The 24,978-nt window shown below is 35.6% G+C and overlaps 1 protein-coding gene across 1 annotated transcript in view; it reads left to right on the top strand.

Moving 5' to 3' along the window:
* The window catches only part of FAM184A (family with sequence similarity 184 member A), a 75,613-nt gene that overhangs the window by 34,493 nt on the left and 16,142 nt on the right, over window positions 1-24,978 (top strand). The window contains exons 4-9 of the mRNA XM_069851767.1: window positions 2,854-3,035; window positions 3,676-3,873; window positions 6,991-7,113; window positions 9,932-10,093; window positions 11,918-12,043; window positions 12,217-12,363. Coding sequence (XP_069707868.1) covers window positions 2,854-3,035; window positions 3,676-3,873; window positions 6,991-7,113; window positions 9,932-10,093; window positions 11,918-12,043; window positions 12,217-12,363 — 938 coding nt within the window. The remainder of the gene's footprint in view (window positions 1-2,853; window positions 3,036-3,675; window positions 3,874-6,990; window positions 7,114-9,931; window positions 10,094-11,917; window positions 12,044-12,216; window positions 12,364-24,978) is intronic.

The raw sequence follows: 24,978 nt of genomic DNA, 5'->3' as shown, positions 1-24,978 counted from the left end.
GCCAGAAAATACTTCACAATGTTAACTTTCTAATATGGTAATAGTTTGCTATTTATATTTTATACTATTTACAATACTGTATTTACAATTACTGTAATAGTTCACTGTTACAGATGGCTACATGTGGCATAGCCCTTAGACTGTGTATGTGACTGTAGCCTGTATCAAGGCTTTATTTCTGTCCTTTAAATAATTAAGCAGTTCCTACAGAGGTGGACTGATTGTCTTTTGCCTCAGAGACCTTCACACCTTGGACAAGTGGAGTAGATGAGCTGTCTAAGACAGGGACTAGAAATAGTTTAGGCTGTATGTTTGGACAGTATAGAGGCCAGCAAGGACCCAAGACTGCAAGGTCTTACCACATGTAAATACCTAAAAGGAATGGGCTTCCTCAAATAATGAGCATCTCAAATAATGAATCTCAAAGGGGAATCTGACCCTTCAAAATCTTAATGTGTGAGGCACTCACAAAACTTCGTGACCTGAGACTGTTGGGGGGGAAGAGAACTTGTTTCTGTACACTGCTGGCCCATGAGCTGTTTCATTCCCTAGGTATAGCAGCCAGCCCCAGATTTAGTGGAAACAAATATCCAGGCTGGTTTTCAGTATTACTGATGCATGGAGTCAGCTAGACTAGGAGTACAGCACTGGTCTTGCCTAGCACCAAGGTTTTTAACTTTACCAGAAATTCCCATGTGCCCATACTTTCACTGAGCTCAGTGGACTGTCAGCAGGACACCTTTGCAACTAGAACCAGGAGCCCTGTCGTGCCACCAGGCCTTTAGAGTGTGATATGATTGTTTGCCAGCCTGCTGGAAATGGTTTTGGATGGTGGGTTACTGTCATCCCCTTTGAATTTCAACTCGCACTACGAAGCCAAAAATCCCACCCAAAGAAACTAAATTCTTGTACTTAGTTACCGTACAAAATATTTACACATTGTATTGCAATTTGAGAATGCTGTGTTAAGTCTGTTGTGCAAAAATAATATATTCTTCTTCCATTTATCCTGAGATTCCAAACTCGAAAGGAAACTGCTGTGATTCATACGTTCTGCATAGAACACGAGGAATGGGAATCCTCTATTGTGTCAGTATTGCTAGGATAAAAGCTCTAGACCAATGTGTGTGTGCTTACAATAAAATATTTGTGTGCATAATACTTCTTAAAAAGTTAAAGTTCTTGTGCAATTATTCTCCTTCTTACATTCTAAAATCTGGATTTGCAAATATGTTTCATAAATGGCTGAACTTTTGACATAAGGTGATTTTTGAAATGTTACAGAAGTTAAACATACGTGTTATCTCTAGATTTTCTCTTCCATTTTTAGTTTTATCAAACAAAAATGCCAAAATGACTCTTATAATTCTTAAGGCTCAGTACAATTAGAAGTGTTCAGTGTTTATAAAAATACTACTAATTTTGAAGCATTTTTCATGGCCAAATTCCATTATGTATCCCCCTGTCATTCCCTTCACATCAGTGTCCACAGGCTAAAATGGTTTCCTTTTTGCCTCATGTCTTGCTTTGAATGCAGATTTAAATTAATCTGGAGGCTCGGTGGTCTTGTGAGAAAGTGACACACAGTCCACTTTCTTCGCTATTTCTTAGCAACTTAAATTTAAAAGCAATTCTCTGTTAGTAAAACTCAGGTAGGGTATAGTTTTTGAAGGCTGTGTAAAATGAGGGGAGGGAAAGTCTCTACTAGAAGTCGTGACTAGAAATAGTAATAAAAAATATTCTGAGTGAAAAATGCAGTTTCTTATCTGGAGGCTTTTTTATGTTAATCTATTAAGGATTTCTGTATAATCCTTGACAGTCTGTTTAGTTACCACTTCATTTTATCATATGCTAATTTTTAATAGGCATCTTTCAAACATGTCTAGGTCGTGCAATTTATGAGTGGGATAATAGGATGTTCCTATCAAAAGAATCTGTTCCAACATGGAACATCAACTTAGGTATGACTTTATGATGCCTTTACAAAGATGTTAAAATAATGGGACAATATCCCTTCTCTTGTCTTTCAACTGAACAAACTTAGAAGCATCCTCTTTTCCAAAATAGTCTTCTATCCCTTCCTAAGCCTCACCTAGAATAACAGAAGTTATACTGCTTTAGTCAGTTATCTGGTAGTAGTATTTTCAATATGCACATATAAATTCAGGAGAACAAGGACAAAAATTTCTGAAATCATAGATCTTTTTCCACTGATAATGTGACAGATGGTTGGACTGTCTAGCTTTGCAGATTTTTTGGGTTTTAGTATATATAAAGAAATTAAAAGCAAGCCACTTGCATGGATTTAGATCCTAATTTACTGTGGAGAGGAGGAGTTCTCTTACATCTTTTAGTCATATCCCTATAGAAAAATAAACAAAATGAAGTGTGATTCCACAAGTCTAATATAGCTTTAGCTGCTATATCTACCATGCTGGTTAAATTGTGAGTTCAGTTTAAACAGTAACATCTTTATCATTCTGCTTTCTGTTGTGTAAATATTGTGGGGTAAATATGTGTCAGTTTAGGTTGGGGAAGGTTTTAAAGATAGACTGACTATGTTCATACTGTTGACGGCCTTTGTTTTCTCTTGGTTTCAATATGCAACTTTGAACCAAGAAAATTGAAAGCAAAGGAGTCCCAACACCAAGCACTCTGCTGTTTGTAGAGTTTTACTATAAAACTAAAACTATACAAGGGAGAAGAAGAGGGCAAGGTAAGCATTGCAGTGAAGATGATGGAAATCCGTATGAAAGTTTCCGCTGGGGTTGTAGAAATCACTGAAGTGTGAATGTGTATTTCAATTACGCAAAACCAATGCTGTGTGGTTGTAAAGAGCTCTTTTGTTTTTAGGTCACATTGGAATGCTTCAAGCTACTCAAATGACTCAAGAAGTTACAATCAGAGATTTGGAATCAGAAAAATCTAGATTAAAAGAAAAACTGTCCCAGCTGGAAGAGGAAAGAAACTTACTGCAAAGCAAAACACAAAGTCTGGATGAGCGACAAAGGCAGCAAATTCTGGCCTTGGAGAAGGTTAAGCAGCTTATTGGCTTTAGTTGAATAAAACCAGAAGATTTAGACATGTCAGAAGAAAACAAGAATGCTTTAATTTATGTTTGGTATGGCTGGATTAGGACCAGTAGTAGTATGTTCTAAGTGTATCTCATGTAGCAGTATAGAATGACTGACGTAGAGTGTAAAGTGACACTGGAGGGAAATCACATTACGTGGTGTTCAGACTGCTTTTGACATCTTTTTACAATTTCATTTAATGTATGTCCTCATGTGTAGATGCTAGCATCTACACATCTAGTGTGTCTCAGTAAGGAGAAAGGTGAAATGGTTAAAAAACAATTAAAAAAGCCGGTCTCTGAAAATGTGCTGAATGTGCTTGAAAATACTGACTTGATGTTTTCTGCAGGCTTGATGCTTGATCGTTGTTTCCCCAGATTAAACAGAGCAAAAAATGGCTATATGGCCTTGTGTGGATACAGTGAAACTACCTTTTTGGTCATTGAATTAATTTGCTCAGTGCTTAATGTTTGCTCAGATTTTGTATGGAAGTTAATTTTTGTAGGTTTATGTCACCAGTAATGATTTTGTATTTTTTCCTCCTGCTGTTCAGATTTTACCATTTAATGGAAATAATTTCTATTTTCATGGCTTGTTTTAGAAAGTACATGAAGCAAGGGAGACGCAACGTGAATATTATGAGAAGGAGCTGGTAAAGTTGCAAGCAAGATTGGAAGGTGAGGCTGCACAGTTAAAGGAAGCTCATTCCAAGACCTTAGAAGAATTGGCATGGAAACACCATACTGCAATTGAGGCTGCGCACAGTAATGCTAATAAGGATAAGAAAAAACTGCAGATGGTAGGTTTTTTCTGTCTTAATAATCCAGTGTACTACAAAAAGCAAATGGTAGAGTTTGGACCTGGTACTGCATGGTTTTGTTGTATGGCAAGTTTTATTTGGCATTACCTGCAGATCTGCCGCGCCTCTCTGAAGAAATGCTCAGCCTTTATTAAAATAACCTATATATTGTTTAAAAAAAAGAAAAAGCATCTGTCTGCCTACAGAAAAGAAATCCTCACATCAATGCAACTTTATTTTTGAGTACAGTTGGTGTGTTTTTCCAGGTTTTGTGACTCGTATTCAGAAAGGTTGGCATATATCTGTCAAGATCAAATCTTCCGAAGGAAGTGAATGAAAGATTATGTTACTGTAACAGTTATTTAAAATTTTCATAAGCAATCCAGAAGTAAAAAACAATATTATATTAGTATTTTATTATATGTATACTCAGAAGACAAAAACAGCTGTTCCTAACCTACTTCATAAAATTATCCTAACTTATATCAACTATTCATTCACCTTTGACTGGAACCTGAAATTTAAAGGCTTTTTTGTTTTTACAACATTGGCTTTTCTTTGTTGGAATAAATGAAAGGACCAGTTTTTGAATTATTATTTCCTAATCCGATTGTATACACAGTACACACAAGTTTTGCCTTATACAGTAAATACAGGATAAATATTAACTTTAAGATGTTGTTATGCTCCTCTGGTGTGTTCACAGGAAACATATGAAGAAACACAGTATGGTAGTTAGCAATGTGCTGCTTAAACTGTTGGTTTTGGGTTTTTTTTTAACTTATTTTACTAATGTGTTGCTTCTTAGTTTTATTTTTAATAAATCCCCCAATTTTTTTCATGTCTCTCAGTAATGGAAGTAATTCTCTGAGACGTACAGGCATCTGATCCTTCAGGTTTACTTTGTTTGTATCTTTAAACATGCTTGTTATTAAAATAATCACTCTTAAGGGTTTCTGGGAATATTTTTCTTTTATTATCAGTAAGATGTGGGCTTCTTTTTGTTTTGCTTTCTTTTGTTCTTCAAATAGTGTAGGGAATAAAATAAAGGATATCGTAAAATATTTGTTCTTGAATCATTAAATTAGCTAAAATAGGTAACACCTCTATAAATGTGAGGTATGTGAAACTTGATTTTGGGAAAGGAAAATTAGCTATAAAAAGATTTCAGGGTCAAGGTCTCAGTAAATCTTAATCAGTGTACTGTGTTTTCTGTTAAACCTGTCTCACAAGCCCATGTGTTGTTTGAGTAATTCGAGGAGGAAAAAGTCGGTCTGAGTTGAGAAGAGTTGAATTTCGTGTAAGGAAGACACATGGCTACAAGGAGCCTTGAGACAGAGGATGTAAAATCGGAACTGAAAGACTGGGAAAGGTTTGGAAATCTTTGGGAAAAATGGATCAGAAGAGAATTGTTAAGAATGAGAATAGGACTCAAGAAATGGCTTAAATATATCTCTTTCCTTCAATTCTTCCATCTGTAAAATGAACTGTAAAAATGGCATCAATTCATAGGAGGATTATGAAAATAGAGTTGCTAATAATTTTGCAGCACTGCACAGCTGGACTGACAAATATCATAAAAGAACTAATTACTCAGTTATCAGAACAGGGTCTGAATGGCATAGTGAAATTTTGCAGCAAGCAGATTTCACAGCAGAAACAGGAAAAATTGAGAAAGCCTCAATTAGGAAGCATCATGCGTCCCACATGGTGATTGATCTGAGCCTGGTGAAGAAAACATGTGCTTGTTGAGTTACATTTTGTGGCAATGTACTATTAACAGTGCAACTCTCTTGTTTTGTTTACTCTGAACAAAGAAATTGTGCAAGCAGTTTATACACAAATTATTTATTGCCTGTTGCTCCCCCGATGGAGTACTAGAACTAACTAATTTCCGAGCTCAATGTGCTTACTACCCCCAGCAAAACCTCGAGGAGTCTCTGGTTTTGCGCAAGGAAGGGTTGGTCTCCGTTGCTTAACTCTCCTTGTCTCTGCAGTCTTACCAGTGCCTGCAGTTATACTTTTTGTTTTATGCGTGGCTCTGGTCTATGTATTTTCTTAGCTGTTTCTGAGATTTTATTGATTTCTCAGAAATCTGAGCCCGGGGCTACACAGAGGTACTGTATCATAGGTATGCCTTGCATTACAGCTGAACCCCTAGGAGGGAGTTAGTAATAGAGCCTCTGTGGTGCAAAACAAAACTTGGAATCTTGTATTACCTGCCTCTCGAGCACCTTGCATGGCAATCTTAATTTTCTTCAGGAAGACTTAATGGTAAAATAAACTATATAGTATATCACACTGATATATACAATAAAGCTCTTAACATGAAACATGTTGAAATTAAGTGTTTTGTGACAGAAATTGTTCTTCTGAGAATATATTCTGCATATTAAAGCTGAAGCATAAGTTATAGATTTTTTTTAAAAGAAAAAGGCTTCTAACAAATATATATACAACGTTGGCTCATATAAGAGAAATCTAATTGATCCAACAGTTGTTTTCAGACTTTGGCTGTTACTCCACAGAGATTAAATGAGGTGTTGTTTCATTCTTGCCATATAGTTGAACCTGAAGACTAATTGTTGATTTCTTTTGGTTCTACGTAAATGTTATAAATGTGGTGTGGAGCTTCTTTTCATTTATTGTAACAACCTGAAATACTTCCCAAAGCTCAGTCTGAATTTTAAGCTTTACTATTTTCTGTGTGGATTATGTGTAGGAGATAGGTGGGTAAAGACTAAAGGATAACCATATTATCAATGTGATTTTATTTTATAAAAATGAAAGCTTTTGCATCTACCATGAAAGTAGATGTAGTTTTAGTTATTTTGATAATTAAGTGCAAAGTGAAACTATTAATTGAGGAGAAACTCTTGTTTGTCTTTATTTTGTGATTAATCAAGCATCTTAGATTAAAAAATGAACAGAAAAAAATAAGGCATCCATTGTAAAAGGAGATACATATTCACTTTTTACCACTTTAAGGAAAGGACAATTCCTGATTGAAATTACAAATATTTATGCCAGAGGAATAATTTTGGTGTGGAACAGTGTACTTTGTGATGAACAATTGGCAAGTATTTAATGTTTTTTCCATCCTCCTTATTTCTGAAGGAGCTGGAGCAGCAGTTTGAGAAGGAGAAACTGCATTTGGAGGATGATAAGAGTCAGCTGCGACAGCAGTTGGAAAACCTGAAGGAAGAGCTGACAACAAAACTGACTTCTGCCAATCAGGAGGCAAGGTTTAACTTAGTTGTATCAGCTAATTGTCCTGTGCACTAGACCACATTTAATCAATAATGATCTTGCACTTAGAGTCCAGTACAGAGCTAGGACTGTTCAGTCTGTTTTCTGCCATATCACCACTTAAAATGGAGTATTCTTCCAACATAAGCTTTTTTTACTGCTTCTGAGCACCAATTTTATTGTACTTTGCAAAATTAGCAAGGCAAAAGAGATTGAGGTACAGAACAGTTAACACAAACAGCCAATCTTGATAAAACACCACTTTTTTTCTCATTAGGTACACAGATGTCGACACGAAATACTTCAGTTAATTTTCCCTGTGGCTCCTGTTTTTAAACCCGTATGTGTTTACAATTAATATATTGTAAATTCTGGTCAGCTTCCTGACTTGCAGATGATCTTCATGTATTTTCATCATGAGATGACGTGAAATATTTATAGTAAGGCACAAATTATTTGCAATGTTTTGATGTATGCAATCAACGTTAAATGTATCATATCTCAATACAGTTTTAATTATTGAGTTTGAAATCATCACCTTTTCATCATACAATATTATTAAATTAGAAATATGGTCTTGCTGATATCATAAACATCACTCTTCTTTTGCCTTGTTTCAAGAAAATATTTTGTCAGCTTCATTGTTCAACAGGCCATACATGAGATTTCAGTGTGTGCTTTAAGACAGGCTTAAGCATGAATTTAAGTACTTTTTTGCAGCGGAACTTTTCACTGACATTTTCTCTATGGTACGGGTTCTGGAGATGACAGGTGTTAGTCTAATTCTGGTGGCTTGCAACTTGCGCAGATATCAAACTTCCTTTAGAAAAAACCTGCTTGTTCTTAGTAAATGGGAATTATTGCTCTTCTGAAAGCAAATATTAAATCATTATATAAGAATATATAATTTAATGTAACATACATTGATTTATTATTAATGTACCACTACATCACTATATTAGCATACATATAAATGTATTAAATAATTATATATCCAAGTATATATTAATGTACCTAATATAGTAATATATACTTTCAGAGCAGTAGCTATTGGGATGGGAGGGGTATGTATTTGCACCCCAGATAATATATACTATTGGAGTAGTTGGACATACCATCTTTCCAAATTACAAATTATTTCTTTTTAGTTTTAGGTTCTCTGTTGTATGTTAACTTTCCTTGTTGCTGGATTAGATCTGAGGAGAGCACTGTTGTCGTGATGTCATTCAGCACTGTAGTTTTAATTTAGTTACTCTTTATCAACTTCTCTTGGATTTATGAGTGGTAAGCTTGCTCCTTCTTTGAAGGAAGTAACTTCAAATGTTGTAGGAATGAATTTTCATTATCTAACTGCTGTGAGGTTGAGGCTTAGAAGATTCTATTGGCACACTGAATTATGAAAACAGAGGCATAGCTAAGAAATAGATGGCTTTAATGTGAAGTGAAATAAAATAGGGAATTAGGGCCATCTGCCATTTAGTAATTGAAATTATATACGTTCTTATGCCAGGTTAAATATAATAGTGTATTTTGCATATTCAGAGGATGAGAGAAAGTGGAGAGGCAATAAATTTGGGGGGATCTGTAAATCCACTCCATGTAGTACAGAGGCAATATATTTTATTTTATTGCTATGTTTATCTTAAGCACATGAGACAAGTGCAACCACAGCATACTCTAGGTTCTCTATTGACAGCTAACAAGAGTTTCTCAATGTCTCCACTGACCTGGAAGAAACTTCCCTGTGAAATGTCTGGCACATCTTTGGCTTAGCTCTTACATTGCTGCTTCCTTTTTTTTTAAGTTACAGACATCATTTAACAGTAGGCATATATTTATTATTTTCTGTGGATGTTAGCTTAGTTCTAGATTTCCTGCTGAGAAAGCTGACTTTGAACCTATGCCATCCTCTTCTCTTTTTGACATACATTTTGAAAGCAATTATCTTAGCTAAAGGATGAGGAAGATTCAAGCCTAATTACTAGCTCATTCCTATTACCAGGCTATTTAAGAATAGTGTAATCTTAAATACTTGCCAGAGATCTTTTTACGAGTTCTGGTTAAGTCAAGATACTAACTTTTGACATGTATACCAGGATGAGGCTGGCTATTGACTCTATAGATTTGCTTCCTTTCGCTGTTGACCAGCCAAACCTTTTAGAATTCTGTTTGTGTCACTTGACAGAATAGTCTAAGAACTGACCATCTCCATGCAAAGGTTTTCCTTTCCTGTAGCTGGTGAATGATTCAATTCTAACATTTTTACTTGAAGTAAAGAAGTATCATCATTTTATGTGGAGGAGCTGAAAAAAGTGTGCTGTTTCACAGCAGTTAAGGAACCGATCAGATTATACTCTAAAGATATCAGATCCAGATTTAAATGGGTTAATTTATGGACAGGTAGCAATCTGAAAACAGAGAAACATGCACCCTAGCACAAGTTAATTTACACATTCAGTTAGAGTTTCTATATTTTGAAATAGCAATTCTCATTCTCTTAATTTGAATGAAACATGTTTTCTCACAGTAAAATTACAGGTAACTTCAAAATTTTTGTGTAACCTCTTTCCTTAGAAAATACTTCAAACCTAGGCTGGATATTTGTTTTACTTTTAAAAATCCTTTAACTGAATCTTCGTTTGATTTTGTAGTATTACAGGAATTTTTTTTTTTTTAATACAGGAACATTAAGTGGTATTTAAGGAAAACAGACTGTGGAATTAGAAAACACTGGAAGAAAATGAAACTAGGGTGACTTGGCTGCTGTTAATAATAATTATGTAAATTACAACTTTTTTTAATGTTACAGGTATGTCGTCTGCAAGACCTAGTACGAAAAAGTGAACAAGGCCTTGGTACAGCAGAAGGACATATCTCCAGTCTTCAAGAAGCTCAGGAAATACTCCAGAAAGAACTAGAATTAACTAGAGCAAGACTGCGAGAGACCACAGATTCATTGTATAGTGTTGAGGTAACGATAATGTTGGAGAATAAATTGTGCAAAGTACAGTCATAGTGATTTTGGTCTTGTTTTTAAAATGCCAAGTATTATAGTGCACCCATGGAAGGAGCCTGGTATGGCTTCATTAATAGAGAGATTTATCTTTTTATTTCAAACAGAGAGGAAAAACATTGAAAACCAGGATGGATTTTTGAGGAGTGTTTTTTGGTTGGTTGGTTATTTGGGGTTTGGGGTTTTTTGCTTTCAAAACACTTTCTGTGGTTAATATAAATTGTATCTGCCAAAACATATCTGTACAAAATATATCCAGAGCTGGATTTTTTAGAGGCTTAGCAGAATTTATGGGGATGTAAAGAGGACACGTATTACACTAGTGCTGTGTTCCAGACAATTTCATGTCTTGGTGCAAAACAAGATCCAGAGCTTACTAGCACTAGGATTCATTAAAACGTTTATTGTTGTTGGTTTTTTTAATACATGCATACCATGTTTTCCTCAAATAATGGACACAGCCTTTCTTTGAGGCTTAAACTAGAATTTCAGAAGATGCTTGAGAGTAGTTTAAAGATATATGCTATGATATCTTGAGAGAGCAGACTATCATCCAGAAAGTGTGATTACTTTATACATTTGAACCAATTTATCTAAGTACAAATATTAGTTGGCTTGGATGGGACTGAACTGTCATTTAATCTGCCAGTAGTTCATTGACTTTAATACTAAGTATAACCTTTCCTTTTTCTTTCCTCAGTAAACAATATACACTTACAGGATCACAACAATATTTGAAGTACAGCAGCAAATATTAAAACAAAACCTTCCCTGAACCTCTTCTTATATTGATGTTATTTTCTTAACAAAACTGGCCTGAAACTGGATATTGTTTTGGTTTTAATTTTCATTTCTTTCAGCTATGGTCATTAGATATGTCCCTTACTAAAGTTTATAACTTCGTCTCTATTTTTTATAATTTCTCCAAGTGTCTATATGAACTACTGCATGCTTCTCTCTTCACCTATCATAACTTTTAAATATTCATATCTGTCAGGTTACTGACAATAACATCTATCTTAACAGATTTTAAAGTATATAAATGAAAGAAATCCTACAGAAAAAATCTTACTTTAAAAAAAATCTTCATTAAATTTAGAAGGCCATGTTTGCTTCTCATGAATGAAGCAAGCACTGCTGAAAAACATTCATGTAAGTATAATTTCTAGGTAGTATCTAGTACTATTCTAGTATGGTAAAATTTGAACAGAAATTAATAGGAGTTTTAATTTTTTTTTCCTGTGTTCAGACTGTGAAATCCTGTTTGTAGCAGGTTTGTCCAGTCAAGGAACAGAAAGAACATACATGAACTTTTTGTCAAATCCACGTAGCTCAAGCTTTGAAATGCAAATACTGAATATTTGTTGATTTTAAAAAACCAAACCAAAACATGCTTAACAAGAACCTAAGCAACTTGCTTTAATTCTGAAGGTAGTTCTGTACTGAACCAGACTTGATGACCCTTTGAGGTTCTTCCCAACTTAAATTATTCTGTACTTCAATGCAGCAGTATTTAGAAAGATTACTTCCAGAGTGACTGATGGGAAAATTGAGGGGCTTTATGATATCTTATAAGAATGCAGAATTTTGTTCCACAAGTAAGATATGTCAGCAGATATATAGGTGTTAATTGTTGTAATTAGGAAATACACACTGAATAAGCTATGCTTCAAGTTTTATAGGCCAGTTGTAACTGACATTTTTATTGTAAATACACACATTTGAGGTTTGAAATACTTTTTTGCTGCTGATCAGTCTCTATTGTGAAGTTTGTGTTTGCAGGGAGAACTAGATCAGGAGAGACAACAGCACGAGGCAATGATTGCTGCCATGAGAGAAGAGGAGAAGTTTAAAGTTGACAGAATGGCTCGTGACTTGGAAATAAAATGGACAGAAAATCTTCGGCAAGTATTAATTGTTTTCTTTAATTCTGTAGTAAGAAATTACGTGTATTACATGCAAGTAAAATATAAAGCAAAGGTTTCTGCTATTAACTAAAACCTTTTCAGTTATTACTGAGTTATTAATTCTCTTTCACTTCTTGCATTGCATGTAGTTATTTGACCTTTGCTTTTAGACAGGAGTGTAATAAGCTTCGTGAAGAGTTGAGGCTTCAGCATGAAGAGGATAAGAAGGCAGCCATGACTCAGCTGTTGCAGCTGAAGGAGCGTGAAAAAAATGCAGCAAGGGATGGATGGCAAAAAAAAGTTGAAGATCTTTTAGACCAGGTAACTATGGTCTCTTTGACAACTGGAAAGCCATTGCTATTTTATTACTAGTGGTTTATCCCCAATTAACTACATGAAATTGGCTGTCTTTGAAATGAGATCTTTTTAACATAATGCTTTTTAAACCGAATCATTATCACACTCTTTACTAATATATGAAGATACCTTAAAATATATGAATGTGCTTTACATTTCAGTGAATAAATTTTTACAGTGTTTTTTAGGGTGAGTGGGAGGGTATTGACAGTCTCACCTCTTCACAACAAGATTCTTTTGATTGTCTGTCTGCTCACTTATGGTATTGTAAATATTTACCAGTGCTAATTGTTTGGACTTGGAGTTATCCCTCATCTTTACAGTAGTAACACTGTACAAGTCACTGAAAGGTCAAAATGTTCATCACTTTCTATGATGTTTATTTTGGGATTTTTTTTATAAATACTGAGTTTTTTTAATTGCAACTTGTGTTTATAAACCCCAGTTTGATAGATAATTCACAGAAAATACTTGCTTTGTACTTTTTCCAAACTATCAACGCTACAGAACTGGTTTTATTGACTGCAGTTTGAAAGAATAGCTGGTAATGAACAAATACATTTTAAAGTAAGAGAAACAGATTTTGGAACTCATTAAATGATTGCAACTTCAGGGTGTTACCGTGGGATGGCTTTTAATTTGCTGTCTAATTTGGGAAGTCTAATAACATGCATTTGATTATACAGCTTTTACAATTTATTTTGCTGACAAGGGCATTTAAGCTTCTCACATCTTAGGCTAGTAAAAGCTGGAGGTTTCTGGAGTTCTTAGTTTGTTATTTTTTACAACATGAGTAGTAACAAGACTTGGACTCATTTGATTTTATGTTTCACTTACTGCCTTTACCTAAGCTTCATTTACTCTCTTTACTATTGCCTATAGGAAGCATTTTCTCTACAAGTACAATTTGAAAGGGATGTGTTAGACCTTCTGTAGTTTTCACATACTTTTAAAATACTTTACTTATCTCTACCTTTTAAAAATATCGTAATAAATCTAACCTACAGATTCAGAATGGAAAATTAGTTTGTTGCAAATGACTGATTTTTTTTATGTATATGGAAGAAATTCTGGAATCTCAAAGCTCAGGAAGCTAACTGAAATAAGGAGAGTTTTACTAGAGAATTTTTAGGCATAAGAAATGGTCTGCATATGCAAAATGCTTGGATTTGTTTCTTTTTAACTTCATTCCTTTTACTGAACCAAAGAGCTGTGCCATTTCATAACAGTTTTGTGTTTAGAGGATGAATAAGAAAATAAACTAATTTTCACTTTTTTTGTTTTTTTAAATCCAGCTGTTGCTTTTCTATATCAGTATTTGAGTTGGATAGGTATTTCATAAAGATCAAAAAGTTATTGTGATCCGTAGGAAATGAGGCTTCTTCCTCTGTAAGAATCTACATTTAGTCCTGGAGGAGAGAGAATTACAGACCATAGCATTCAAGATGGGTAACTGAACCCTTAGAGAATAGGTCTATTGCAAGTTCCTCCTGACTGCAGTACAGAAAGGATAGCCTCTAAGAGTTACACCCCCCTGAATCGCAGAGTTAGTTAGGTTGGAAAAGACCTCAGGAGGTCATCTAGTGCAACCTCCTGCTCAGATCGGTCAACACTGGATTTGAACCAGGTTGCTTAGGGCTTTGTCCAGTCAGGTCTTGAATAACCTCCAAGGATAAAGATTCCATAGCCTCTCTGAATAATCTCTTGTAGTGCTTAATTATCTTCATAGTGCTTCATATCTTCATATACAATCTCCTGTGTTTCAGTTTATGATCATTGTCTCTCATTGTCCTGATGTGCTCCACTGTGAATGAGACTGGGTCCACTTTCTAAGTAAGCATCTCATAGGTACTAGAAAGCTATTAAGTCCCACAAAACATTCTCTTATTTAGACTGAACAAGCCTAGTTCCCTCAGCAGGATGTCTTCTCCAGTCCCAGCCATTTTGGTAGTAAGCTCGCCACTGAACATGTTCAAGTCTGTCCACATTTGTCTTGTACTGTTGCAACCAAAGCTCCATGAACAGGAGGAGGAGACAATGTGTGTCCTCTAGGTGATGTGCCACACGTGCCAAGGCAAAGGGATTGATCCCCTCCCTCAAACTACTGCTTATTGCTAAAGCCCAGTATGCTGCTAGCATTCGTTGCTGCCAGGCCGCACTGCTGATTCATGTTTAGCCTACAGTTAAATAGGTTTTGCGAAGCAGATCTGTCACCTGGTATGGTCCAGTGCAGGGGTTTAGTCTATCCCATGTGAAGGACTCTGCATTGGTCCTTCTTGAATTTTGTGAGGTTCTTATCAGCCCATACCTATAACATATATAGGTCCCTTTGGATGGCGGAGCTACCTTTCAATGTTTTGTGTCCCCTTCACTGTGCTGTGTTCCATGTTCTTCTAGTCCTATTTTGATGTCATTCACAAACTCTGTGATGGTACTATCTGTCTTCTACTTCATATCACTGATAAGATACTAAAATGAATGTATCCTGTAACAGAGGCCTTAGGAACTCCACTTGTAACAAGCTTTCAGATAAAGTGAACCATTAACTGCTACCCTTTCAGCCTGATAACGTGGCCAGTTCTCATCTATCTACTAGCCCAGCTATCTGAGTTGTGATACAATCAGATACAAGGATGTTAAAAATCTTGCTGAAGTTGAGGTCGCAAACATCTCCCCTCATCCACAGATCTAGTAAATTCATCATAGAAGAAAATCAAAGATAGCATTTTCATTACGGATTAGAGTGTGAGTTTTTTTGGCATGTGTTTTGTAATACAAAGATTGCTATATGCTTTGGTTCTATTATGGTGATACTCTGAGTGGAAACTGTATTGGATCATAGAATAACCAGGTTGGACCTGCTTTGACACTACAGGAACTACTGCAATAAGCCTGGATGTGCTTGACTATCTGTAAATGTGCAATAAGACTCTTTACCCAAGAGGGTTCACAGCCTAGTTTAAACAAACTGGAGGCAGCGACAAAAGTGAGATTCTTCTGCTGTTAATGTATGTAAAAGGGTTAACAGCACTGGGAAGATTTCAAATTTCAGTCCATGAAAAAGATATCTTTCATACCGGTCTCCTTTCAGCTGCCCTGACCTAGAACAGCATGAGGTATTGCAGTAGGGGTGTAAAATTGTGAATTTGTTATACCTCGACCTAGTCTTCATTACTGGGAAGATGCATTTAAAATCCATTTGAAAGGCATGACATCTGTGTAAGATTTAGGAAGAAAGCAGAGATCCAACTGCTTTTTCTGCAGTTCAGAGGTTTTACACCTGACGCATTGGTCTGGTCTCTTCCAGCAGTGCTATACAATGATTTATCAAAATAGTACAAGACCAGGGTCTCTGCTAAATAATTTGTAAGCTCCCAGCTTGGCAGAAAATGCAGTCTACATGTGCTCCCTATGTTGAGAAAGTGCCTATTGCTTTACCATTTCATTGTATAAATGCTGCTCAGAAAGGTTGATTCAGAAATTAAATGCTTTTCAACACAGATACATAATTTTCTGTACACATTAATGCATCTATTGTAGCACCTAACTTGAAGTATAGGAATGGTTATGTAAGCCAAGTGTTGAAAACAAACAGGTTTAAATGAATGGAGAAGTGACGCAGTATATTCACTTAAACCACGTTAAAACACAACGCAGAGTGTGCCCATGTTGGAATACTGCTGACTGGTACCAGAAAAACTGAAGGAAGAGACACAGATGTAAATGGCAACAGTTAAAAAAAAAAAATCAATCAAAAAACTTATGCCCATGAACTGCATGCACTAAGCTGGTCTATTTTTTAAAAAAATATGTTATACTGATCTACAAATTTCCACCTTCCACTAGTTGTTGCACATTTCATAGGTGAGATTTAGCTCCTGCATAAAGCAAAGGAATATTTTCACTTTTGTACCTATAATGCTAAGTCCTTCATAGAGTGCATGTAAGGTTTTTGTTATTGTAACAGTAAAACTTTGTTATGAGTGAAATAATTGTTTTGAGAGAAAATGCTGCTCAGGTGATTAAGTGCTTAAACACATTCTTGCCGGGTGCAAAGCATCACTTACCAGCCACAGTTAAAATGTGGTTGGTAGGTGAACTAGATCAGTGTCTAGAGACCAAGTGTGTAGTTCTTATCTCCAATATGAGAAATGGCTCTACAAGGCATAAAAAGAAAGTGCTTTTCCTTTTTTTCCTGTAAATCATACTAAGTACTCCTACATCAATCCATGGGAGAGTTTTCTTCATGAAATATGTAATGAATTCAGATGCGCTAGCTCTTTTCCATTTCTCTAGCTGCGTAATAGGCTTTTAATGCTTTTCTTAAAAACGTTTTACTGCTGAGAAGGCTTCAGCCATGGACGAAATAACAGGAATTTTCTTGTTTAAAGCATGAGCATGTTTCACTTCTGCATCTCTGTGTTGTGCAACTTTCAGTTCCAGTTACTGAAATGTACAGGCTGAGACCTGTATTATTCTTATCTGTTTCTTCTCATGATAAGTATTTCTTTCTGTAAACTGAATCAAGTCTTCTGATTGTGTACAGGCTTTTCTATATTTGAACAAATATTGCTTCTCCCATCTTCCTTACTTCGCAGTAAAACTTGTTCCAGTAAAACAAATGTTTTTTCAGCGTTTTTTTTTTTTACATGCTTATGTGGCTTCATGCTATTATGTGACCAAGCATTAGTGTGGCATTCTTCTTTCTAACTTTGTCAGCTTTTTGCACACAAAGATACCATCTTCTGTAATGGAGATACTGGAATTGGTACAGTGAGAATGGACAGAAGTATACTATATACACTTTGGTAGCTCTTTGTTTTTCCTGCTGCAAAGTTTCCTCTTCAGACTTCGTTTGTATGATGTTGTGTTCCTTTTTAAACTTATCAAAAAATATAAATATGTCAAAATATAAGTATTTCCTTCTAATACTGACATTTATTTAAATTGTAGTTTTTCAGACAATTTCAAACTCAATCTTGAAACCCTGTCCACTGAGTATAATCATCTTCGTGAAGTAGTGTTGTAGAAAGGTCACAGAGCTTCTACGCACATCTCTTGAGGCCTATTGACTAGTCTTCTACCGGAGGGCAGTTATGGCTCGGTCTGTATTTGCCTGTGTGGTGGTGCTTATCACAGAGCTGACCTGTCTCCACATTAGCAGAGTTGGGAACTGGGAATTGCTTTCCCCAGCACAAGGATTACTGACCTGTTCCACAGCCGTGGGTAATGCTTGCTTTAGGAGATTTGCTGTCTAATAGATACTGGAAATTTCTACAAGGAATAACCTGCACATACCCTTGGTCAGTTTCCTGAAAGAAGGGGAATTAACTTTTGGCACAAAATCATTTTACTCTGCTTACTGTCACTTGATATTGTCCTGAACACACTGTGTAAGGGCTTGTCTGTCAGAAACAAAAGGGAAGTAAATTTCAAGTAACCTCTCCATCCTAATTGGCTCCATCCTAATTGTATTCGGTTGTTCTTACATTCAGTAAAACTAGTAAGCCTACCATGACATCTAGTGGATGGTAAAGGGTTTTAGGCAAGATTTAAAAAGTACTTAAAAATATGAAATGCCCACATCTGAAAGAATAAAAAGAAAAATCATACCAAAGTGGGAGCAAAGAACAGAGGGCACCTGGAGTGCAGTTCAGGGTAAGGTTTTGTGTCTCTTCTTTTATCTGTAGATATTTGTTGTTCTTCCAAATGGACATTGCTTCCTGCAGCTCTTGGAAACGTTTCAGAAGTGTCCACAGCTCTCAGTCCCTTCTTAACAGGACTGTGCTGCAACTCCTGTGGGCCTCAGGGAGAATCAGGGGAGCTTTGGGAGTTTCTGTCTAGATCCTGTATCCATAAATATCCTGCCACTCACCACTGATTTGGAATAATCAGTTATCCCATATTCTAAGTGGAAAACCTATATGTTAAGCAAGTAAAAAACTGTTGTATGTGAACATGAGAACAATTGTGTAATCCAGAGTCACTGTAGCCTTCCGTAGGCCATCTATTAAGGATTCTTCCCCCTCATGACTTTCTGTACTTCTCATTAAAGACAGCCCCCCATTTTGTGCAGAGATGTGATCCTGAAGTTTGGTTGCTGCATTTGCTCTGTCCACATTGGTCATTATAGTTTTGGCTGAAGCTTGACCATGAAAATGAATGTATAATATTCAGCTGTACTATCTCTTTTTCTGAGCTTTTTGTTATGGTGAGCCCATTCAAACCCATACTGTGCTCATTTTGTTACCTAGCTGTTTAAAAGATTCTGAATCTAATAGAGAAAATTTGTTGGAGACTTTTTACAATTAAGATCTACTCAGCAATAAAGGTAAACAAAAGCAACAGCACAAATTGGAGTTTTCAAAATATTTTCAGTGGGGTATGGTGGGAATACTAACAAATGTTAGCTTTGTTGCTGCTAAAGAATAAATGTGTTATTGGACTTCTTTTTTGTCTCTGTTTTAATTCCTTCTTCATTTATTTCTTTTCTGTCATGGTGCTATGTTTAATTAAATTTAAAAATACATCTAGGCTGATGTTTTAAATTATGGTTTATAGCCAAAAAAATTGGTCTCTTTGGTCATAAACTTTTAACTGGAATTTAATGTTACCAGATTTTGTTTGGCATTGTTTGAGTTAATAAATCTGAAGGAGACTGAAAGACTTCTTAATTCTACTTGTCAATGGATGAAAAGAACATTAAATTCTTAATACAGTATGTAGTTAATGATGCATGAGTCAGAAATAGTTTAATTTGATATTTGAAGTGAAGTTTACACTTCCAAAACCGGTAAATAGAAATCTAAGCCAAAATGCAACACTAATCTATAACTTATATGTTTTTCCCTTAAATGTAAGATAAATACTGGCAAGAATCTAGTTTTAAAATGTCTCCCTAAGCCTCTTTGCTCCGGAATGTAGTTGCTCAAGTAGCTTTTGCATAGCCTTAAAATCAGTGTAGACTGTGGACCCTGAGAGGAACATGGAATAACTTATTACATGGGGAAAAATTTGTGAGATGAATAAAACACTAGATTAAAGGCATTTCTTGATAGATACCTTGGTGCTCCAGGCAGGACTAGTCAAGATGCATATACAGTCTTTAAAAATTATCAGGAGACTCAAATGATCCCCTTTTCCCCCAACCATTAAATCTGCAGTTGGTCATATTAAAAGCCTATAATCCAAACTATCCAAAAATATGTCAAAATACCTAGGAGTTTTGCCTGGCGGTTCAATAGACTCCTGCAACTGGAAAAGAGAAGAGCTCCATCTTTTTAAAGCTTGTGACAGTCTGGGCACAGCACCTTCATGCAGGGTTGCAACAAAAACAGGAGGAAATCAGGACCAACGAGACCCCAGAGATAGTCATACATTTCAGGATGTCTTGTGTGTGCTTCATTTTCCTCAACAGAAAAATCTTGAGTTTTGAGACAGGGAGAAGTGGCCCTAAACGTAGCATTTTCTTACCAGCCAGAGAGGGCAAACTTTGATGCAGCTCGTCCATTCCTAGCATGTCACAAGCCTCAAGCCAAGTACAAAATGTTGTAGTAGGAAACAGCTGCTTTCCAAATCCCTGCAGAGTCATCTGTCACGTAAGCACGAGGCAGCCAGAGACAGTGCATCTGCTGACAAATCAGTCTTTCTCTTCAAACCAAAGAAGTATCTTGAGGGAGAATTCTGGAGTTGTTGTTATTAGCTGGATAAAATGAATTTATGCCAAAGGTCCCTTCAGCTTCAGTAAGCATCTTGGAAACTCATTTCTTTTGCTAATATCTGATGAATGCACTTAGGATTTTTTTCTTCAGAAAGGTTAGTAGCGTCTATTGGAGGTCATTCTTAAAATGAGGCAAAAACTGTAGCAATCTAGATCTTCTTGGATACGACAGATAAAGTTGGATCTTCCCCAGTAATTATTGGGTATTACACAAGAATTTCTGTTGCCACCAGTATTTTGAAAACTGAGTAAACTGTGTACCAAAGACAGATCTTGACCCAATTTGACATTGAAGTATCAATGAGAGAAAGTGTTATATAACTGATCTTTGAGTGACTTGAAGACTGATGCTAATCTTCAGTGTCAAGCCTGTGTAATCTGGTTGAAAGTAATTTTTACTCAAGAGAAACAATGAAGTGAGAGAACTTGCATGCATCCAATAAGTCCTGCAGGAAACAATGCCGCTGAATGAAAATGTCAGTAGTGGAGTAAACTTCCTCTCTGAGTAAAATGACTAACTTAAGTGTGCCCCTGTAACACTCATGATGGGAACAGTTATAGTTTTAATAAGATAAATTGTATATTCCATAATAATGTATTTTTATGTTGTACCTTTTTTGTAGATTCAGGAAAATGAATAATCAGTTCTTCTTTTTGTATTTTGACAAGTATTATCCAAAAGTTCCCAACTGCAGGCTTCCAAGCTGGTGTCATAATACCTGTCTCCTGGAGAAAGCCATCCTCTTGACTGACCTGTGCCAAGAGGGGAAATTGGTCATAGTGGATTTGAAATTGTTCTCGCTTCATTTCCAGTGACACCATTGAGGGTGTGTGTGTGTGTGTGTACGCCTATCTACACCATTCATATATATATAATAACACAGGCATTTTTATATACATATATATGTATGAATGATACTTACAATTTGTATGATCCATAAAATTTTTTGTGGAACATTTAATTGGCAATATGTTTTTATTTTTTGCTTTCCATTAGCAATCAATACTAGTAACAGTGGTATATTAAGTAATTCTTTGCTAGAGACTTTCAGGAATAGTCTTTTATGTACCCATCTCATTCTGAATCTTAAGAAAAAGAAAAGTATTTTAACGTAAGTATGGCTTCATTACAGACTAAACTAATTTTCTGTCCTTTAGCAGTGAAATTTGATCTTTACTATTATGTCTTTAATATGCTTGTGATATTTCAGAGACACAGCTGACTGTTGAATCCTTACCCAACTTCTTTTCTAATACTAATGCAAATTGGTGTTCTGAATGATTTCTTTCCAAAATTATTTGCCATGAAGAAGAAGAGAAAACAGTTGGATAATTTCTAAAGTGTTCAGCTGCTTAATAAATGAGCATGTAGTAACATTATGTTGAAGAAATAATGCTGTCCTGTATGTTCAAAATATAACTCAGAGAAATGCATAATTCAGTTCTGTGTTAGTTTATGTACTAAATCAAAGCAACATATTCTTGTTTTTTTTCCAGATAGTTTTCAACTCATTTTTCCCTGATCAAATTATAATTAATGTTCTGTGTTTTACTCTCCCTTCCTTATCCCTTTTTCTTTTACTTAGTTGATTTCTGAATGTTTCCCTTTATTCCTGTGATCTTTTCTTCATAGCGGCACTGTCTTGGTGAAGCTTTGCATAAATCTATCAGCAATGTAAGTGATTTGCACTTACAGCTTGTAAACAGGGCATGTGCGCACTAATAAATCTGCATATCCTGTAATACTGCTTTGGAGCTTTAGCCTATGAAATGGAATACATGGTAATACCTGAGAGGAGAACGTTTGCTGCTAGTTATCTAAAGCTTGTGTTCTGCGTCCATTCATCTGTGTAAATGTATATATATCACCAGACATCAAACACTACATACATGGTCATAATATAAGCAACATTTTGATGTGATTGTTAAAGCAAGCAAGCTTGTGGGCAGTGCAAATGTGTATTGCAGAGCTTCCTACAAAGCATGAGATTGATGCTGTATTATAATTTGCAGTTTTGCAATGCAAGCCATAATTAAAGCCAAAATATTATTTCTTTCTATTTTTTTTAAATCCTTACCAATGTTTAATGTCCTTAAAACCTTGGATAAAAGTATTGGAAGTTCAGAGAATAGTGTTTAGAGCTGTTTTCTTTTGAATTCTCAATACAGGAGTACGTAGAAGGGTTGCTCTGAAGGCATGGATAGGGAGGCACTAAAGATATCAGTATATGGAATGAATAACAAAAACAATGTTTGAAATTATGTAGTCTTCCAGAAATAACTGTCAGATTTTTAATATTCAATGTACCTTAGACAACAACAACAAAATATTAGAAGGGTAGACTAATCTGACTTGGCTGTTAGACTCATTTAATCCTCATTGTCCTTTATTTTCTGTATAGTCTATTGATGCAAATAGACTTCTCCAGACATTGAGTCGTTTCAGGCAGTCATTTTGCAGTCACTTTAATTTGGTAGAGGAATGAAATACTCTGTGAGAAGGTATTTCGATCTCTTCTAAGGTGGCTTCCTGGCCAGATGTCAGACTCCTGTTCGTCATTTCAATTACAATGTTTTTTGCATTTCAAAGAAAGAAACCAGAACAATCTTTTTTTCCCTTGGCCCATGCTAAAAATATAGATGATATACTGAGAATTATCAGAATTTGAATAAAAATCCTGAATAAAATATATAAATAAAATAAAAATTCAGCTAAGATGCCATGATTGACTCCATAAAAGGAATTTTAGAGTATGCTGATAAAAGCTGAGGTTATGCAAGACTGAGTAGGAGTTCCCCTAGAGTTGTACCTCCTGGTGGCCATGGGGTACTGGACAGGGCAAAGGTGAGAAACCTGGGGGACAGAAACATGGTGAAAGGGACAAGTTAGAGTGGACAAAACATCTGTCTGGTATCTCACTAAATATCTTAAGCAGTAATTTATGTATAGAGTTTACATCTAGTGCACGTAATTTAACTGAATAATCTCTTAAGACTATCCTAACTGCACATTCCTATGATACTAAAAATGGAGTTAGGAAGAAGAAGAAGAGCAAAAGAGGGGAGAGGAGGGGGAAAGATACTGGAGTATGGGGTGGATGGAATGTAAGGAGTAGGGGGGCCAGAGTCAAGTCGTAGTATTTCTTTAAAAGAAATAGTAGTAAAAGGGCAAAAGTAGAAGTGTGATGACAGATATGACATAGCTTTCATATGAGGGGTCACTCATTAAGCCAAAACTGTGTAGTCTGGAAAAGACTGTAAGAAGCAATATGATGGAGACCTACAGAAACACGCACAGAATAAAGTAAATGAAAAAGGAACTTATTTTGATTCCTTTCCATTACACAGCCATTTCCATTGGCACATGTATTAAAGATCTGGAACTTGCCACAGGATAAGCTTATATAAATTCAGGTAGTGTACTTAATGGTCCTTTCTTCCATGAATTTGCCAAAAAATTACGTCTTCTGTTTTAAGAAGGATTGGTGAGTGCTGGTGGGCTTTGGAGTCAAGATCCCTGCACATATGTCTTGACCTTGTATTTTCCCTGGATGACCAAGTTTTGCCATTTCTGGAGGCAGAACAGGAAATTAGACAAAACTTTGGTTTGACATACAGTTTGTATGTGGCATTTATATTTAATGTACTCAGTAAAAGGTTTTACATGTATAGTTCAGATTACAGGATGAAGTATAGGTCCTCACTGTACTTCTTCAATTGTAGCTAATCTTCAAACTATCTGGAGTAAAATACTGTTTATATAGTATCTGTAGAAGGCAAAATACATATACACAGACGCAAAGACCTGATGAATTTGAAATGCTGTGAGCTGTGGTCATTTCATTCAAATTAATTTGCTTGTTTTCTTTCAGTGCCAATTTTACTTTAAATGTAGCTTTCTTTTTTCTTTCAAATCTGCTTAAGCTGTGTCCTTTCGGAAAAAAACACGTCCAACAATAATGTTCATGCTGCAAGTTGTCCTTGTTATGCTGCTATTAATTATTTGTTAAGTGATGGGTTTTAGTGTTCCTTAAATCAATAAGTCGATGCGCAATGTCATTTTTAATTTATCGTAATTAATTTTAAGATATGCTGAATCAAATGACACTATCAGACTAATTTTATATAACGCTCTGAGGCTTGAAAAATACCCTTACTGAGTCAAATTCTTTGTCACACGGCAATTTTATTTTTCCTTCCCTTGAGTCACTGCAGTGAAATATTTTCTTTTTTTGTTAAATCTTGTTTCCAGAGTTGGAGGACAAATCTGTCTGTTTTGGCTTTAAAGGGAGCACAGGTTTAGTATTTTCATCTGAAATGATGCTGTCTGATGTAGAGAACAACGTATAACATTATTATAAAAAGAAAATGGGACTTTTCCAGGGACAACGCTGTAATGTAATGTGTTAAAGTGTTGGTTGGGTGAAAAGCATCATTTGTAAAATCAGCTGTTTCTAAGAAAATGAGTATTTGTGATTGAAATTGCTCAGATCTTGAAAACCAGCAGAAAAATCACTCTCATAGTATTCCTGAGGTAACAAAAAAAAGGCAGAGGAGGGAACTTATAAGTGTAACATTTAGTTTGTGATGTAGAGTGGTATTCTACCATTTCTTTTTAAATGAGAAAACTGCTAGTGAGATAGGACCATATCATATCACAGTATACAAAAATCTATCAGTTCTAGATGTCACAGGTTATCTCCCCTATCAAGTGCAGGATTTTCCCTACAGAATCCCCTGAAGAACAGTTTATTTTAACTATTGAGTGTTTGATTTCAGACCATGATAGTGTCATTTTTATTGATCTTTATAGAAAAAACAGAAGTAAATTTTGATAATTCAGCCATGAAAAATTGTGT

Source organism: Phaenicophaeus curvirostris, chromosome 2 (genome assembly GCF_032191515.1).
Source record: "Phaenicophaeus curvirostris isolate KB17595 chromosome 2, BPBGC_Pcur_1.0, whole genome shotgun sequence".
Classification (NCBI taxonomy): domain Eukaryota; kingdom Metazoa; phylum Chordata; class Aves; order Cuculiformes; family Cuculidae; genus Phaenicophaeus; species Phaenicophaeus curvirostris.
This window is presented reverse-complemented; position numbering and strand designations above follow the sequence as displayed.